This window comes from Aythya ferina (assembly GCF_964211825.1).
Source record: "Aythya ferina genome assembly, contig: HAP1_SCAFFOLD_104, whole genome shotgun sequence".
Classification (NCBI taxonomy): Eukaryota; Metazoa; Chordata; class Aves; order Anseriformes; family Anatidae; genus Aythya; species Aythya ferina.
Genome location: NW_028181415.1, coordinates 216,348 through 235,845, shown reverse-complemented (window position 1 = coordinate 235,845; position 19,498 = coordinate 216,348). Strand labels below are relative to the sequence as shown.

Below are 19,498 nucleotides of genomic sequence, written 5' to 3'. Positions count from 1 at the left end.
GCAGCTGCGGGGGCTCCTCAGGCACCTGCGGGGCTGTCGCCGCTGAGGACGAAGCAAGAAAATCCCCCAAGACGGGCGATGTCAGCTTTCCCATGGCCCCTGGGTGTGGGGCGCCCAGCGGCCGGCTGTGCCAGCCCCAAACTCACCGTCAGGCGTCGCCGTCTGGGTGCTGGCGGTCCTTGGAGCCTGGGCAGGCTTGGGGGCAGTGGGGCCGGGCAGCGGGGGCCCCTGGTCCTCGCTGAGCCCCACGGCGTGCAAGCAGGGCTCCGGCAGCTGCCCCCGGCTGCTGCTCAGGGTGCGGGGCGTGGGGAGCGCCTGCCCCCGCAGCGGAGGCCCCGGGACGAGGGGTGGCGGGGGGTTGCGCTGGGCGGGGGCCTGCAACAGGCAGGTGCCTGCGGGGTGCAGGAGCTCCCCATGGAGCACGGCCCTGGGCCCCAGCCCCAGCGCATGGTGGGGTACCAGTGTCCCCGTCACCATGGGCTGTCCCCACTGATGGACGGGGGCACAGGGAGGAGCGGTGTGGGGGAGCTGCCCCCCGGCGGGGAGCTGCACCAGCTGCAGCTGGTGCCCCATGGTTGGGAGCTGCACCAGCTGCAGGTTTTGCCCCACAGCGGGGAGCTGCACCAGCTGCAGGTTTTGCCCCACAGCGGGGAGCTGCACCAGCTGCAGCTGGTGCCCCACGGCGGGGAGCTGCCCCACAGCAGGGAGCTGCCCCCCGGCGGGGAGCTGCCCAAGCTGCAGGTGGTGCCCCTGGGCTGGGAGGTGCCCCCCAGGTGGCAGCTGCACCCCGGCGGGGAGCTGCAGCACCTGCCCCTGGACCCCCGGCACCACGTGCCAGACGGTGGCCTGGGGCAGCGCGGAGGGGAGGGTGGGTACCTGCGGGGGCTGCAAGGGCAGCGCCGTCGCTCCGGGGAGGGAGGGCAGCAGCCAGGCAGCCACCGTTGGCGGCACGGCTGGGACGACGAAGGGGGAGTTTTGCGTCTGCGCAAGCCGCGGAAGCCGTCTGGGGAAACCCTCTGTGGGAAAAAGGCCGCTGGGCTGAGCTCTGGGGCGCTGGGCTCGCCAGCAGGGCCGCAGCCCCGGGAGGAGCGGGAGCCGGCTGCTGGACCTGCCATGGTGGCTGGAGAGTGGGGCGGTTGCTTGGGGAACCCGGGCAACGGCGGTTCCGTCCCAACGGCTCACCAGCCCCTCGCCGACATCTTGGGGAGGACTGCAGGCTTTGGACCCAAGCAGGCTGCCCAGCGCAAGACTTGGCCATGTTCATTAGAACATTACTAGCCTCTAAGCCTCATGGCATCACCTTCCATCTTGACTGCTAAACCTCCTTGCTCCCTACTATCTTCTTTGCCAAGATACAGCTGTCCGTCCACATTTACTTTTCCTACTTGGCTGGACTGAATTTAAGAAGGGAGCTTGCAACTCTTCCTCTTGTTTGCCACTTCATCATCAAACCAGATGAAAACCATTTGCCTTTAACCTCTTTATTTCAGGCCTTCTTTCCTAGTGGCCATTCAAAACTGGGAAAAAAATAGTCTACCAAGTGGGGTTTTTTTTTGATTTGATAATAAATCTGCAGACTGTTAAGTCATCAAGCACTTCAAGACTGTTTGAAATAATCTCGAGATTAATATAAAAGGAATTCCTCACACACGCTGCGGCCGCTTACCTTTAGTATAGTCGTTGGATGCGATGGAGCAGTATTTCTTGCTTTCGCCTGCACTGGAAGTCTTCCCTTCCTTGTAAGGTTGTTTACTGCTCTCACTTCTGCATTACTGACATGAAGAGCCATCTGGAGGATGGGATTCTTCCTTCTTCTCCCGTGTTATCTTCTGGAAACGAGGATCTAAGTGTTCCAAGGAGCCTTTTGCTTTCCTGGTGTTTCTCCTTTTTCTTCTTTTTCTTCTCCTTTTTCTTCTTTTTCTTACGCTTGCGATTGGCATTGTCAAAGCGGAGCGCACAGAAACACAAATCATGAAGTCTGAAAGAAACATGCAAGTTAAAAAGGGAAAAAAAGATGTGGCACTTGTTGCCTATATGAAACCTGATTTATTTTACCACAGGTGATGATTTGCAGCATGTCAGCTATTTTGTGGTGCTTTGTGCACACGCAACTTACTTTAGATGCAGCAAACTTAAGCTGTCAGATTGAAGGACCATAGGTCCTGGTTTGTACACAGATCATTAACAACGGCTAGCTCTGGAATACGTGCAAGCAGAAAAAATCTTTTAACCTAATCTGGAATGGTGTACGGATGTGATTCGAACTATGTGGTCCAAAGCTAGTGCTCTGACACAATTCAGCAAGAGCTTTCCTGTCTTCACTGATCAACCTAACAACATGATCCCCAGCCAGCTGGTGCTATCTAAAGAACTTAGAAACTACCAGAAAAAAAAAAAAAAAAAAAAAAAAAAAAAAAAAGGAAGACATGAGAAGCACCCAGAAAAGAATTAGGATAAAAAATGCGGAGTATGCCGGAATCCTTGCTTACTTGGAATCCTTCTCTCCATGTTTATCCTTAGACTTCTTTTTCTTCCAGAACTTGTGATATTTTTGCATTTTTTTCACCACCTAAAAGCTCCTTTTCTATCTTTCTGTCTTTCCTTTCTATTTCACTTTCACTACCTTCTGCACGGGTATATTTTCTTTTTCTGTTTCCTTCTGTTTCATTTTTCTGGCGACAGTTCTCCAAATGAGCTGACACAGGTGGAAGCGCATGTCTTTCACGAGAATGTCTTCCGGAATGTTGCTGAGGTACCGAGCAACGATGCAAGTCTGCTCGGGGTGTGCCAAAGCGACGTACATCTTCCTCTCTCAAGAGGGAACCGTGAGGCCATCTGCTTTTGTAATGATAATGCTTATGTGACCTGCTGTAGTAAGTTGCAGTCGATCTGTCAAAGGCTGAATCGCCGTGAGAGAACTTTCTCTCTCTACTGTCTCCTGTCGCATGAGGTGAATAGTAATCACTGTAATAGCCACATCTTTCCCATCTCCGTGCTTCGTCTCGATAGTATCTTTCTCTGCTCCAACTTCTTTCCCCTTTGGATCGGTAGTACCTATTGCTACTTTGTTCTGATCTTCCTCCGCTGCCAGATCTGTACTTTGAATATTTGACTGCTCTTCTGCCATTCTCAGGGCTGTTTCTTTCACGAGGGAAAGATCTGTACCTGCTTCCCTCCCAGTACTCCTGCTTGTGACTCTTTTGCTCAACAAATTCCACGCTCTGAGAACACCTCCTCTTGCTGGAAGGACCTGCTTTTTGACTCTCCTTCTCTTCACTAGGAGCATGTTCCCTCTTGCTTCGGTAATGCTCTTTCTCAGTGGTTTTAGTCTTGTCCTTTGTATCTTGGCGTCTATCTGCAATAGCTAAGGAAGAAAGATTGTTAGAGCTACATTCAGTGTCAGACTTGAGAGAGGAAGTTTGCCGCAATTTCTCACCAGGCTCACAAGACTCTTTGCCGGACAAAACAGTTTCTTTTGAAATGAGGTCACGTTCTTTTGATCTTCTTGCTTTCTCCTTGTCTCCACAGTCATCACATTGGTACTGGGCGAGGTATTCATCATTCCCAGGAGATTTCGGAGGTTCCGCAACACTGCATAAAATAAAAACCCATTTCTCACTTCTGCTGAAGGACGTGAATATTAAGAGTAAAACCTTCCAAAGGCAAACAAACAAACAAAAACCTCCGGACTACAGGAACCCTCGCAATGATATGCCATTTAGAAACCTCTCCTGTGATTAGGACACCTTCTTCAGCTCCCAGAGAAAGTGCTTTTTCCCCTCTTGCTTCTGAAGCCATTGCACTAAAAAAGCAAACGCATCTGTCTCCTTCCACCTGTTGCTCTGAGAAAAAAGGCATAGGGGCGAGCGGGGAACAGCCAGTGTTTCTCCAGACAGTGGAGAAAAATGGAAAAACATTCTATAAAGGAACACAAGTTCTCCTTGAGGCACCAACCTGCATCAGAGTGATATGCTCAGTGCTGATCATTAGTTCTGTTCGTGACACTGGACACACAGTATGGAATTGTACTAATTTAAATCCTTCCATTAAATACTATTAGTAGACAGATAAAACTGTAACGAACTTCCATAAAGTCTTGTCTTAATCAGACTGTGCTCATTTTACCTCATTTCCTCTGACAAGCTGTTCAGCTGGCTGGCTCTGAAGGACTCCGTGATGACTTCTCGATTGACTGAAGGCATAGCTCCAGGCATCTGCAATTAAAACGCACAAGTCAGCAGACAAAAAAATACTATTTGTAGTAGTACTGAGGACTAGTCTTGTCAGAATGTCTCCATTAAATGGTAAGCAAGACCGCTGTGAGTTGTATGCATTATCTACACTTCAAAGATAACCCCAACTCACCCCCCAAAATCTACTTTAGGAAACTTAGGAATTTTTATCTCAGCTGAGCTTAAGTTGACAAGTTCTAATGTAAGCTCAGGTCTGCAAATTCTAAGGAGATAATACCACAAAGTCTTACGATCACATGTGTGCTGTGTTTTCTCAGTATTTCACCTGAATTAGGAACACAATAAACACTCCCGAATACATCGTAGGTGAGAAATTCTCGATGGAGCAAATCTATGTTTCAAGCGATCCATTTGTTTTAGAAAAGAACATCTCAGAAGGTTTAACAGGTTCAACTCGGCAAGTGGAATCATCAAGTTTCAGTCCGTTTTCTTTAGATTCAGTAACTAACCTAATAGCACCATTTAGTGAATCTGTTTTTGGCAGCTCATGCTGGGATCTTCCTTTGTCAGCATTCTGACAGGAAGAATTGGAATGCTGCAATGTACGGACTACCTTTCCAACCAAAATTCCATTAGAGGACATTGCATTGCATTTCAAATTCCTTTGAAATAAGCCCTTTGACTCCTCCTCAGATTTTCCTGAAGATTCTGCACCATAAGGGACTGTGTTATCAGAGCTGAGTTTAGGATTTTCATTCACTGTTGGCTCCACAAAAATTTCATCAGAAACTTTTTTGTTTGTTTGCATTTGCTTCATTTGCATTACCGAATTTGTAATTGTGGATGAAGGAACAGCCTGGTAGAGATCTTCATCCTCCACAGCACTGCTAAGACAGTCAGGCTGTGACACAGTCTGACGAGCAGGCAATTTATTGTGAATACTGATGGTGATCTTCTGTTTTCTTGACGTATCAGTCATTGAAGGCCTGGTAATTGCCTGGTTTTGAACACAGGCCATTGGTGGTGCTGAAGATGGCCTTTTTAGGGTGACACCAGTGGTCTTTGTGTCCTCTTTTATGGATCCATTTCCATTTAAACGGCTTGAATTCTGTATTTAAAAAGAAGAAATTGCAAGATGGATTAACGCAAACACTGCATGTAACATTTTGAAACACAAAACTCTCCTACTGAGTGTTTCTACAAATGGTCTTAACACCTAAAAAGAAAAACACACTGCCCTTTAAGGATAAATGCAAGTCCAATAAGCGTATTCAATTCCTGCTTTTGGTTTACTGCAGATTGGTATCAAATTAACATCATCTTTGAAAACCAGCCAAGCAACTTAACATTACCTGCTGCTATTCCCAAATATATTTATTTTCCCCTTTAAACATACCCTGAAAAGCCTGAAGTAATCGTTCTGGTGCTCAGGAATAAGACATTTAGTTTTCCCTGTCTTAGCTAAAGTGACGAGGATAGGAAAAACAAGTCCTCTTTTAAATGATTTGAGGATTAGTACACTCTGCTTAAATAGTCAAAGAGCGTAGCTCTCTGTGCTTTAGAAAGCTGTCTTGGAGGTATAAAGTAATGGAGTCGCATGGCTGCACAATTTAGCAGTAACCACTGTTTGAATGACTCTGGCTGTAGCATGAGGGCTGTGAAGAAAGCTGCAGCGTGGGAAGGAAAACAAAACTAAGATGCCGAAAACCAAACAAAAAACCCCACACCAAACCCCAAACCCACTAGCAGTTTGGTGCCGTTATCTGCCCTCCCGCTTCCCTGAATTACCTTAATCATATGAGGAAGAAGTCGTGGTCCCAGAAATCCAGCCTGCTTACTATTAGCCCCCTGCTGACCAGGAGGGAATGAACAGGGATAAGATGGTGCTGGCAAGTAAAACGCACGTTCTCCAAGTGTCAAATCATAGCGCCTTCAGAAAAGAGCAGTGATCGTAGTTTAGTTTTTCTTTCAGCCTACTCTTGGATTAAATCCCATCCTATCATTTTAGAGGAACAGCTCATACGATATGGAAGCCTTCTCCACAGAAGGCTTCGCCAAGACTACAGACTGAAAAGTAGAGAACAGTCTTCCTACTAAGACTATCACTTGCAGAGCAATAATTCATTCTTACACCACAGATGACCTTCATTTCTCTCCTTCTCTAAAGTAGCCAGCTACAGATAACACATAGATAGCAATTTACACAAGTGCTGCAGTTTAAGGCCAAGCAACAAAAGACAATAAACGACACAGAGAATTTCAGGTTAGACAGAACTGAATTAGACAAATAATAATCTTCTCCCGGGATAGCAAGAAAAACACTTGCAAAACAGAAAAATATCAATAACAGGAAAGTAAATCTCTTCTGAACACATTTTAAGATTTGTTATTACCTGATATAAAAAAGTATGTAAGCTTGCTGACCAAGAACTCTTTTAATGTCAGTACGCACTACTTTAGCATCATTCATCTGATACCAAAGTCCATTACCAGCCTGCAAATAAAGACAACGATTTCTTTAGGTGAATTGCACGTTTTCCAATTGAAATCACGGATAGGAACAAAATACACACATGTCAAATAAAAATATAATGAAATCTTTTTCCCTAGAAACAGTAGCTGCTAGTCATGCTTTAATTGGTTTGCCAGCACAACCTTTACCCTGTTAGAAATGCTGTTGACTTCTACCTTTACATAGCATATATAGTGTCCTGAGTGACAGCTGACACCGTGATGTACCAGCACCGCGTATAAGGCATAGAGCAGTGGTTCTCCCATTGACTGCGACATGTAGGCTCTCAGGTCCAAATACTCCGGATATTTCACCTCCTAAAGAGACATCAAGAAGATAGAAAAATTATCCCAGAGTACTTCGTGGACTAGCCAGAGAAAAACACTTCCAAAAAACACAGACTAGAATTGATTTCTAGAATATATTTCTCGAATATATTTCTTGATTCACTACAAATAAGTCTTCCCATAAACAACGGTTAAGACTAGAAGTTGCAGAGAACTGTTTCCTGATGAATCAGCCTTCTCAGAGGAAAGCATATGCTTCTTGTCAAGCGGGAACTTTATTGATATTAAGAGAAAGAATAAGCCATAGTCGTTAGTCTACAATTATTGTCTGAAAATATTAACAACTTTCAGCTTTGGGGGATGTCCCATTACGCAATGATATAGTTGCATTACAGTGGTAAATATACCTTGTTGATCTTTCCACCTGTGAAATCTGCAAATCTTTTCAGTGATATTGTGAGAACCTTGGAAGAACGGTGTATGGTAAATCTCTTGGATGCAGGAACCATCTTTTTACACCTTAAAAACAAGCAGAGATAAGTGTTTGAAGGCATCTTCTTTTTTCGCCCCCAAAACAAACTCCTTTTAATGTCTCACGCATGCCTATGCTATTTGAATGATATTTACTTGCATAATAGGTTGGTCTTTTTTCTTTTCATAAACCCATGCACTGCGTGTCAGGTTTGTTAATACACAGAAGAAGGTCAATTTTCCCAACAACTCAGAGCATAGCGGGAACAGGAATCTCTCACAAAAGGGTATGACCAGGTTGGATGGCAAGGTACCATTTCTTGGTCTACAAAAGTGGCTATTTGAACTCCAATCCTGGATACATTCTTTCAGCTTTCAAGGGAAATACAAATACTGAAAGCGGAACGAGAGAGCCTTGGTTCCCAGGGCTAGAAATTGCAAATAATCTCCAACATAGGTCGACTATCAACATCAAAAATACAACAGAAACACATGGTCATTCTACAGGAGGGAGACATTTAACAGTAGGAAGTCTTCATGTACTGAGCTTGTCTGGAAAGACACTGAACCCATCTGCCATCCTTTGAAACAAAATAGTTCAGTTTGACACATTGCCCGCTCCAAGGTAGGACCTACGGTGTAAGCAGTGAAAATTAGCCACTAGCCCAGAGAACAACGGAAACTGGGCAGTTTACATCAAGAAAAGTACTGTCGAGAGCTAATAAAGAGAAAGAACAAAAGTAGCTCTTTTTGAATTCTGATGGCAAAATACAAGCCAGAGAATTGCAAACCCATAGGGAATGCCTATGAACAAGACTTCCCCCCTCCAAAGAAACAAAAATCCAAGTCTTTTATAAACTTCCACAAAACTTGTAAGTAGATCCAAAGTTTAGAGGTAGTCCAACAGAGTCATGCAACATAGAAAACTGACATCTAGGATTAAGACCTAAGTCGTCAAAATCTTACTCGCTACATTTATAGCAATTCTCTCCATCCAGCTCTTCAGGTTTCACAAAGAGTTCCAGAGCTCTGCTAACAGACGAAACCGCCTAGAGCAGCGAGAAAGAAGAGCGCAAAGTCACCGTAATTCAAAATTCCAGACACATACTAGTAGTTTATAAGAGAATCTTACTAACATACTCAAGCGATCTACTAGGAGCACTGTGAAGAAGGAGGCAGAAAGAGCATGCTCAGCATTGACCTCACCTGGAAGGCATTTGACTTTGGAACAAATACTTTCCCAGTTGCCTACACAGCATCTATAGTGTGCTTTGTCATCAATACTGGGGACAAATTCATCAGTCTAACAATTAGATGTATATTGAGGTAGAACAACAAAGAAGTATGACAGCATTATAATTTTTGCAGAAAGAGAATTCTTTCCCCTTAAACCCAATGCAAATGTGGAGACTATTTACATGGGTTCCACGGAAGGACAGAGTCCAATCCACTTCCTTAGCACCACCAAGCTCTTATGTTTTAACATTATATGTGGTTTGGTTTTTTAAGTTAAACAAGTTTAATTTAGAAAGTTATGCATGTACTTAAACATCATGAATTATATTTAGAAAACATCTTACCTTTATATCCAAAGTGATATCAAGAAATGCCTCATACGTATCTGAAACTGCTTTGCAATTCAAGCACTTCACTGGAAGCAAAATATAAATGCTTAACATTATGTGAAGGAGACTAACTGCCCAAATTCAAGTTGTTGACAGATACTACTTTAGACAAACTACAGACTGCTTTACTACCGACAAAAGACACAGATCAGTTCTAAGGACAGGAATATTTTTTCAAGTACCTCTCGATCTTAGAAATCCTCCAAATATTTGATGAATGATGGTGGTAGCTTGAGAAGATCTGTCCAATCTGGAAATAAATTATAATCAGACCTCAGAAGATTTAAGGCACAGAGTTAACTCTTCAAAGAGTTTGATGAAAACCAAGGATGATGTAGACTTGCGTTGCTGATAGTAAATAAGGCACTAAAAGGTGCTAGAGATCATTTCTGAGAGTAAATAAAGGACTAGAAGGTGCTAGAGAATGTATGAAAGTGAACTTGTTTATGCTTACTCGGTGCTTCCGTTCAAGCACGCTTCCTGCATAGCATCAACAGTATAGCGCAAGAACTCGTGTGCGTCTTCTTGACTGCCAAAACGGAAATGTTGTCCTATTCCTAAATAAGAAGATGATAGTATTGACCTCATTTAAAAATGAAATCATTCTTGTATTTCTAAAATCTCTCTTCATTGGAGTGTTAAAACCACTTAGACACATCAAATAATTATTTGAAGATTACAAGCTATCGAAAAGAAACACATCTGAAGCCACTTACGACTGAGATTACTGATAACATGCGTAGGCTCGATGGCATCAACAGTGCAACGCAGGGCCTGGTTAATGTGAGTCTCCATCGTGCACATCATGCAAAAATCTTGTTCACGACCTGAAGAGTGAAAGAACAAAGCATCCCAGTCCAGCAAAATATCCATACCTACAAACATCTAAGTACAATTTAAACTGTAGATACAATATCCACTCTCCTTGCTACATTCTATTCTCCCAAGATGCCAATGTCCCAACAGTCTTGTAACATTTCATTTCACACAACTTGACAGAAGAAAAATATCCACTAAGCCTGTATTCAAATGCATTTTGTGATGAGAAATCTAAAAGACTACTGCAAAGTCGCAGTTGTAAAGGCTGACAGGAATGTGAACTCCACAGGCTGCAAAATGTATTACTCTCTAAAATTACTACCAAATGCATTACTGTCCAATGCACTTCATTATTCCCATGAAGCAATAAATGATCCTTTAATAAACAAACAAACAAACAAACAAACAAATAACTAAATAAATAAAACATGGTGCATTAATTGCACTCCATATGCTATTCGGAGCCCACTGCTAATACAGTGCTCAAAGCCAGCTGCTACAGGTAAAATCAGGCAAATAAGCTTATCTCACAGAATCACTGCTGTTCTTTCACCTTCAGAGCTATCCAACAGATTCAAAATACTGTTAGAAAGTACTCACATGACTGGCTGTGCTCAAGAGAAAGCATGTAATTGGCAAGTGGGGGTGTGTAGGTCAAACACTGTAGAGTAGCATTAAGAAAACATGTGTTGCCAAGATTGTACAGGCCAACTCCAACACTTTGTGTTTCTTGCCAATCCATACAAATCTTCTCAGGTGGAAAAAGAATGCTCTGTGGCGGAGCAATTCCATCATTAACGACTGCAAGAAAGTTAAATTTAAAAAGAGATCTTGTTTGTTTGTTTCGAAGAAAGGTATTTAAAAAAATACTATTCTGCAGGAGCACCTAGAGGAGCTAGCTACAATCCAAACCAGAAAAACTTATTGCAGACAGCTTTAATACCACCAAATTCAAATTGGCTGGTCAACACAATGTTTTGGGGGAAAAAAAAAAAAACAAACAAAAAAAAACTTTAGTCAACCATTTTAATTTTTCTAAGGCAAGGCTAACTGCCATTCTGTTTGTAGCACCTAATGCCAAGTTCCTCTCCATCTATAATCTTTAACCTGATTAACTCAACTACTGTTTTTTTCCGTATTATAACTTAAACCACAAACTTAGACTTGAAATTATACGGTAAAAACGTAAAAACTAGGAACTAGGAATGACGGTACCCCTACAGATACCAGATCTTTTCCTGAGCAATGTTATCCTTCAAAAAACCTGTGAAAAATGGAAGCTGTGAATAGCAACAATCAAACACTTTTCTCTGCAAAACAGAAAAGACATGGAGGAATCTCTGCATTACAAAAAGCTCCCCATATTTCTCTGTTGACTGTAAATATATCAAAATTAATTTCTGTAACATCAGTCACTTCAGTTGCCTTAGGGGATTCGCTTTTCAAGTCTTTGTTCACGGTAGTCCCCTTCTCTATCAGTGCAACAAGTAAGAACTGCATTTTCTACTTTTGCTTTGAAGACAATGGAGGCAGGATAAAACGCACACTTACTTAGATCTCTTGGGGCAAAAGCCTTAGATTTTTCAGATGATCTACAGTAAATAGCACCTCCACGTCCTTGGGCCACAGAGACTTGGCTTGAATCTTCTGCAGGCACTATCCGGCCCCAGTTGGCGGTGCGTGACATCAGTATTTTAGGACTTGGTTTCTTGGATTTGCCAGACCGCCTTGAAGAGGGCTTTTTAGGCTTTGAAGATTTGGGCTTCTTAGCTACGGTCATTGTTCACATCTGCGACAGAGACAGAAGTTCTGGTTGACGTAAGACTATCAAGAAGCATTCCAAGAAGAAAAGAGTAACAGAAGTCCTGTCACTTAATCTCAAAGAAACAGCCTTAAGAACTAAATCGCTGGTATGAATGATTTAAAAAGAATCCCCAAACTAAACACACAAAGTGAAAATTTCCATCTAAACTCTATCAGTATTACTTTTCGCTTCTGCAGAACTAGTGGCTGATGCCACTTCTTTCCCTTCCGTAGGATTTTAATCCATTACAACTCTGGAGTCTTTTTAATATAAAAATGTAGAAGACATTCTCTGAGGGGAATCAGTTATTTATTGATTTCCGGAGTTGCGCAATTATCTGTTAATTAGTACCTATGATCTAATAGATAATTGTTGCAATTATCTATTGCTGGCATTAGTAACGGAACACTATTACTTCACTGCCTGCGTTTTTCTGTTTCGTCTGCACAAAGGTACCCAGAACTCACTGCTACTTTTCTTCTGTCTTTCCAGGGCTCGCCCTCTACCTCACTGTCTACTGCACCAGTCATGAGGGGTTTGTTGTGATTCTATAATGAGCCTAGCTTTTAAATACACCTTTTCTGGGCGTCACTTGGTGACGGCAAGTTAATTTGTGAGGGCTCCTCAGTCTACATCATGCGGTCGCTTTTTCCAGGTGAAAAAGCGGAGCCGTAAGTGGCAGTACACTAAAGCCCTGGCATGCTGAGATCCAAGAGGAGAGATGTTTGGCCCTCCTTTTCACTCCTGGGAACCATATACCTCAAAACCCACAGAGGATGGGCTATATCTCAGAGAAATCTTGGGAAAGGAGAGCATGAAGAGCATGTTTGCAAATTTATTTCTCCCTGGGCTTCTTCTGCTTCTCCAAGAAAGACGAGTTTGAATATAACTTTGGCAGCAGTACTTCTGGTGTTTTACTCCTACCACATTTAAAACTCCTACGAAAAACTGAAAAGTTAGACTAAAAAGCAGCTCTTTCCGTTCTCCTTTCTAAAGTTTCACGCTTTCCTCATGCAAAACAACAGGGGAATGTAAGCTAGAAACGGAAATGCTGAATGTAAAACAAAACAAAACAAACCTCAGCCCTCCAGGACAAAAGCCAATAACTGCTACAAAGTCCTTTTTAAAATGCTGATTAGGTTTCAAGGTGATACCACTTTAAATAAGCGTAGTTGTGTGTCCATAGGCAGAAGCTGAATAATGACAGGATGAACTTCTATACTTCATGTTTTGTTACTGTCTTACTGTAGCACACAGGGACTTGTTACCTTTAGGGAAACCACTAACCTCATGGGGGGTTTAAAACATAAGCTAGTTTGTTATACCAAAATGACGGAGAGAACAAAGCATAAAGTGCTTTCAGATTTCTAGCACGCCTTGATTGCTGTCCATTAAACTTCAGACACGTTAAACAAAACACAGTAAATAAGAAAACTCCTAGTCCCACAGCTGGCAAATTGTGTGCAGAGGTTGTAATTAGAACTTTTTTGCCTTGACGTTTTACATTTAAAATTGATTTTAAATCCATTCTATACACACTTTCCATTCCTGAAAAAACAATACGCAAACCTGACAAATGCATTTACATGAGAAATGAAGTCGTCCTTGTCCGATTGGAAGACTAAGGTGACAGCTCCTGGGCTCAGGGATAAGCTCCGATCTTCACCAGTGACAGCTCCTTTTTTAGGATTGAAAGGGAAAATGTTTCAGCAACACATTGGAAACATACTTAAGGGACAAGAAACAAAATCAAGACTGCAGTGAGAAGGAGAACAGAAAAACAATACTGGGGGGAAAGGAAAGGAAAGGAAAGGAAAGGAAAGGAAAGGAAAGGAAAGGAAAGGAAAGGAAAGGAAAGGAAAGGAAAGGAAAGGAAAGGAAAGGAAAGGAAAGGAAAGGAAAGGAAAGGAAAGGAAAGGAAAGGAAAGGAAAGGAAAGGAAAGGAAAAAAGAAAAAAAGGGAAGGGAAGGGAAGGGAAGGGAAGGGAAGGGAAGGGAAGGGAAGGGAAGGGAAGGGAAGGGAAGGGAAGGGAAGGGAAGGGAAGGGAAGGGAAGGGAAGGGAAGGGAAGGGAAGGGAAGGGAAGGGAAGGGAAGGGAAGGGAAGGGAAGGGAAGGGAAGGGAAGGGAAGGGAAGGGAAGGGAAGGGAAGACCTTGATCTTTATACTGACCAATGAGATAAGCCTTACACATTTTTAAGTTTATTTTTGACAACTGATTGAGGTGTTACCAGCTATTAAGTACGATTCAAGAGCAAATATTAACACTAGAAAGAAGAAATCCGATCCACCACCACTGTTTCAAAATACATCCATTTATCATTTGGAGATGACGTCTCTCTGGCAAGGTAGTAGAAAAACTGTAAATACCGATAGAGCTTCCTCTCCCGATGTTCCATATACATACCGATGCTGTTCCTACACCTACGCTCTGAGCATAAATTTATGTTGACATGAGTGACAAGAGAGGGTGTTACTCCTCTCTTTGTTTGCCTTGAGAGACACACCTCTTGTCCATTGAAAAGTAAATTCAAGATTCCAGATCACTTAAGACAGTTGCTATCCCCCCATTCAGAGTTCTGCAGCAGCACTCTTCAGATGTGTTTAGCAGTCTCTTTAGAAAATGTTATCACTTAGGACCTGCTTCTCAGTAGGTCCACGTTTGGCCTCCGCTTAGCAGAGAGTCAATCCCAGCTTAAGCTTTCGTACAAGAGCCCCTTCACGAAACGGAGTTGAACCCTGACATAACTGAGTTGAACCTTTAACCTTGAAGCTTCCTTAAAGAAGAAAGCAGCACCCAGGCCAGGAAATAGAAATTAATCGTCACTTTACCCTGAAACGCAGTGGGCTATTCTGTGCTGGCAGGATTGCTGCCGGGCTGGCCGACGAGGCGGCGGGCAGCTCCCCGGGGCCACAGGGCCTGGCACAGGGAGCCGCCGGGGGTCTCCAAGGTCCGGGAACAGCGGCAACAGCGGCAACAGCAGGGACAGAGGGGACAGCAGCGACAGCAGCAGCCACCTCAGCCGGGGCCGTCTCCACAACCGCCACAACGGCCTCGGAACGCCGCCGAACTCGGAGCTCCAGCGTGACGCCTTGTGAACCTGGCCGCGCTGCTCATGGCTAAAACCAGAGCGTTTCCTCCGGCGTGTGTTTACTGTCGGTGCCGGATCGGCCCTCACCCCGAGCTCTCCCTGCCGGGAGGGCTTTGGGGTTGGGGTTTCCCTCCCGCCGCCGCCGCGGGCAGGCCCCGCGCGCAAGGGGTCCGCGCTGGGGAGCAGCATCTCACCCGCGGCGAGAGACCGAGGGCACGACATGAAAAAGCCCCGACACGAAAAAGCCACGGCATGCGGCCGAGGCGGCGGGGAGACGGCTCTGAGGGAGCTGCCACTTCGCCCCGCCGTCCTCCCCTCCCGGGCCGCCCCGCCGAGCCCCGTGCGCCTCAGGTGCTGCGCTGAGGGGGTGGCTGGCTACTGAGACAGCTGCCCAGGGCACTGCTCATGGCACCGAGCCTGACGGAGGTCAACAAGTGTTGAACAATGCTCTCAGACATCGGGTCTCACTTTGGGGTGGTCCTGTGTGGAGCCACGAGTTGGACTTGGTGATTATTGGGAGTCCTTTCCACCTTGGGATGTTCTCTGATTCTAGGTCAGCAATCCAGTAGCTGATGAGAAGTGTGGAGTCATTCAAAGGGAAGAGAGAGCACAACACTTCTCGTTTGCAGAAGCGGCTATTTGGTAACCAAACCGATGATTCCTTTGCTTCTAGAGCAACTAACAGCAGGGATCCGCTTTACAATGGAGGGAAAAGAGTCGTTGGCATGTCATGTGAAGTAAGCTTCAAATCCCAGAGGATGATTTTGTTGGAACTTTATTCAGCTGAAAACACAGAAGCCTTGCTTCTGCTTGTGTTAGTTACAGCTCCAGTTTACTTTGGTTGGGAGGGAAGGCATTCCAGGCTAATGTGCTGTACCTGTTCCTTCAGCTCATTGTCCATAAACGGAGGAGCAAACGAAATCAGTTTAATCTCCATTAAATGCAGCAGACAAAGCGGAGTAGAGGGCGATCTAGCACTTAATTTTTCCTGTAAGCAGGAAACCCAGAACTCAACAACACTTTTCAAATCTTGTCCTGCAGTAAATGACCAGCTGAGTGAAGCTTGCATTTAGAGGATGTGCTCCTCCAGTAGACGGAAATAGCTTTTCCTCTTCACAAGTGCAACTGAGTGGTGGACTGGCAGCTACGTGGTTAACTAGTTGTGCCAAAGGGGTTGTGTTGAATGCACAGAAAAATATGCAGGTCCCAACAGTAAAGGGTTGTCTGTAGGCATGACACTGAGTACAGATGTTGTCTGCAGGTTCGTGCAGAGTGCACCGCGCCAATAAGCACCCAGAGTCGGAATGCACACAAAGGTCTTTTAATTATATAATTACTTATAGAACTCTGCAGAGTCAGGTACTTGGCCATCTTTCGCAAAGCAAGCACACCTCTGACTCGAATCCCTGTCATTTATACACAGGAAACTTGTGAAAACTCTCTCTTTGGCTCCTTTGGATTGGTTATTACAGCTCACCTAACTTATCTCCATTGAGCTTGTGCATTACAGAGGAATACCGGGGGGGAGGGGGAACAGGAGAGGGGGGACACACACCGAATCCCACATTAGCATAGATTAGCATTTTGACAGGTGTGATTTTTAATGTGCTAATGACCCTTAATGAGAAAAAGGTTACTATAGGTCAGTCTGGAGCTGGTGTTCTCCTTCCTGTTTTTTCCCTTTTAGCCCTTCTCTTCCTTGCTTCTGCTAGCTCAAGGCTACCTGTCTCTCTCCTTCTTTATTTTCTCAGCTAAAAGACTGCACAAGCTACAGGCCTCCCTATTTGCTTCAACATTTCCTTGGTTTTGTTTTTGTTTTTGTTTTTTTTTTTTTCCCAGCTTTGGGACGACACAGGTGTGGTTTGATATTTGCCAGTATAGCTAAAACTCACGCCAGTCTGCTCACGCACAATAAGTAGTAAGATTTAAGGACTGGTTTCATCGGCTTCTTCCATACTAACATCCTTCTTATGTTTTAGATATGCTGGAGTTAAATCAACACTAAGTTACTACTTGTGGAGTAATTGCCTTAAGCGACTAGGCATCATAAGCACACCTCCATCCCAAAAGCTACCCGCCTCCAAGGTGCAACCACCCCTCACTGAGCACGCCCTCGGAATTTCTCACAGCCTGTACCTTTAAACGCAAGTGAGATCATTTCTACCAAGCACAACCAAGATATGCATGACTAGAGTCACTCAAGCTCCACCTTAAAGATAGAAAATAATATCAATTGCTTTAAGAGAAAGGGGATGTTAGGGAAGATACTATCAGGAAGGATTCCTTCTGACATCACTCGACAGGCTGAGCCTCTCACTCCCCCACCCCCACTCCATTGGGACGCCGTGGGGTAAGATCTGAACGCTTGCTTATACCAGGCGTCTCTGTGGAATCTTAGAAATCTCTAGAGTTTTGATGCTTTTTAATGTCTTAATACCTAGGCTGTGTACCTCTGCATTTCATGCATGCTAGCTTGCTTTTGCAGACAGTGAATTTATCACTGACAATCCAAAGAACCTGTGTACCTGTCGCCGTAAGAAATTGCACTTAATCGCATTCTTCCTAGCTGTGAGAGTTCTCCTTGAATGCGACTAGAGCGAGGCCGTACTGCGTTGTTGGTGAATCCGTGACCGTGATAGTTCAGCACCCTGAATCCGACGGGACCCATGACGGTCAATCGGCTACACCCCTTAACGCGACACTACTAGACGAAGAAGATGACAGGGCTTGCATGCACTGCATTAGGCTTTGCATGTGAAAACACCCCCAAATAATTTCACGCGCATTTAACGTTTTTAAAGGGAAAAAAACAGGAAGGAGTAGTCTCTCTGTAAGCTACAGCCCTACATAGTTAAGGCATCAGCATTCATTCCTTTGCTTGATAGCAAAGTATGAACATACAGAAGAGTTAAATATTTTCTTTGCATTCTTAAAGGCGATTTTTCAGACTTGGGCTTCAGTTGTTGGAGTTGAAGAGATCAGTAGACATCCTTACTTTTACGTTAAGACCAAAATCTTTACCTAAGATTGTGTTATCGAACGCAACTAAACTCCCACCCCCACATGGTTTTTTTGTAACTTCGCAATGATCTTGCTGCAGTCCCACTCTGATGGTCTTTCAGTAACATGCAAACTGCCGTGGCAGATTCTGTTACAGTGCTTTTCTATTGACAGTGTGCATAACACTCAAGGTAAAGCCCCTCATTTCGCAGTGGGGACATAAAGTGTTTCTTTGGACCCTGCTGCTTCTGTTAGTACTCATTTTTTCACAAACTTGTTGAACCTGAGCCGTGCCTACTGAGCCAACGAATGCTTTGATGACACAGTATTTTGTCAAAGCAGTTTTGCTTCTTGGAGCTACAGAAGCAGCTCTGGCTACGTGATAGGGAATTGTGCTGCATTGGCAAAACCAGACTTAGCTACAGACTTACAACACTTGCTAACTCGATCTATTTCAAATCTCATTTTAACTTTAAAGGACAATCAGTTTTGTGGCTCCTGTCTTACTAATTTGCCTTGTTTTGCATGGAAGGGCAGCCTGTGAATGTTTTGCTTTATTGCATGCTTCAAAAAAAGGCTGAGGAAGAGACTGGAGGAACCTTTTCTATTCTATGGACTTTCCCCCGACAGTGTGGAATTGCAGGCTACTTGGATGAATGTTCCAATGTGAGTAAGGGAGCAGACCTCAGCCAAAGGAGGTGGAATCCTTGCTTAATAGTAAGTATCAGTGTGGGGACATCTTTGCTTAACGGGAGCCATTTAAACTCTTCATAGAAACAAAATAAGCTGGACATCTTATGCTTGGAAAGCAGTATGGTTACACAGCTGCTAACATAATGACTTGAGTCTTCTGCTCTGCAACTTCAGGTTTTGTTTTCAAGAAGTGCATACATCAGTTTAAGCTTTGGACAAGGAGATTTGCAATGCAAATAGTGATAAACCAGAATCAGCGGCGCTGACGAGTGTAATGGTGAAATGCAGCAAATCAAGTATTCCTGGAGAAATGTGAGATTACAAAACTAGCAAGCCATGAAGCACTTTTGTTGTTGTTGTTGTTGTTGGTTGTTTTTTAAATCAATTCTTATATGCTGAAATAGCACCTTCAAGAAAATCTGTTTATCTAGCCAGGTAACGGTGTCTCCCTGTAAACAGGAAGGAAATGCCAGGAGCAGCCATACCTCTTTGCTGTCAAAATAAAGAGCAAGTCGAGGCCAACATGCCATAGTGCAAAGGCTTGCGAAGAAAGATCATTCTAAGAGGTCTGCAAGAAAAGATGACTTACTTTGTCATAAGTTTGTCAAATAGAATGGACGAGTTAGTAGTCGAGTACCGACTGTGTCCGACTCTACAGCTGCGGCGCAGCTCCAAGTCCCTGTTTTCTCCATGGACTCGTCTCACAGTTTTTGCACCAGCTCTACTCCTCAATGTTCTGGTGACTGAAACGCAGAAACAAAGTCTTTTGAAACAGTGAAGATGGGATTCTCCTTATTTCACCGTTGCTCTTGTAAAATGGAAACAGACAGACAAAAAAGGCACCCTGAAGTGGATTGAGTTTTCTTTACATTTCAGGTCAGAAGTTGGTGTCACAACCACTGCATTCCACTTCTTTATCGCTCTGCACGTTTAAACTGTCTACTTCAAACTGGGACCTGTAGGGAAATTTTTAAAGAGACTGAAAGCTAGCCAGACAAAAACAAA

General features: G+C 44.1%; 2 protein-coding genes across 2 annotated transcripts; both read right to left on the bottom strand.

The window, feature by feature from the left end:
- Window positions 1-2,485: 2,485 nt before the first annotated feature.
- Window positions 2,486-4,120, bottom strand: LOC311428633 (uncharacterized protein; the record flags this gene model as incomplete). Its single annotated transcript, XM_084539988.1, is given in 4 exon segments — window positions 2,486-2,560; window positions 2,562-3,364; window positions 3,437-3,542; window positions 4,112-4,120. Coding segments are annotated over 4 exon segments (993 nt in total).
- Window position 4,121: 1 nt separating this feature from the next.
- LOC311428632 (ubiquitin carboxyl-terminal hydrolase 42-like) lies at window positions 4,122-11,687 on the bottom strand (the record flags this gene model as incomplete). The annotated part of the gene is made up of 13 exons (XM_084539987.1): window positions 4,122-4,214; window positions 5,020-5,301; window positions 5,982-6,123; window positions 6,587-6,687; window positions 6,882-7,022; window positions 7,400-7,511; window positions 8,430-8,512; window positions 9,044-9,114; window positions 9,271-9,338; window positions 9,543-9,645; window positions 9,805-9,915; window positions 10,508-10,708; window positions 11,459-11,687. The coding sequence occupies 13 exons, from the start codon at window positions 11,685-11,687 to the stop codon at window positions 4,122-4,124; spliced, it is 1,737 nt and encodes a 578-aa protein (XP_084396113.1).
- Between the last annotated feature and the right edge of the window lie 7,811 nt (window positions 11,688-19,498).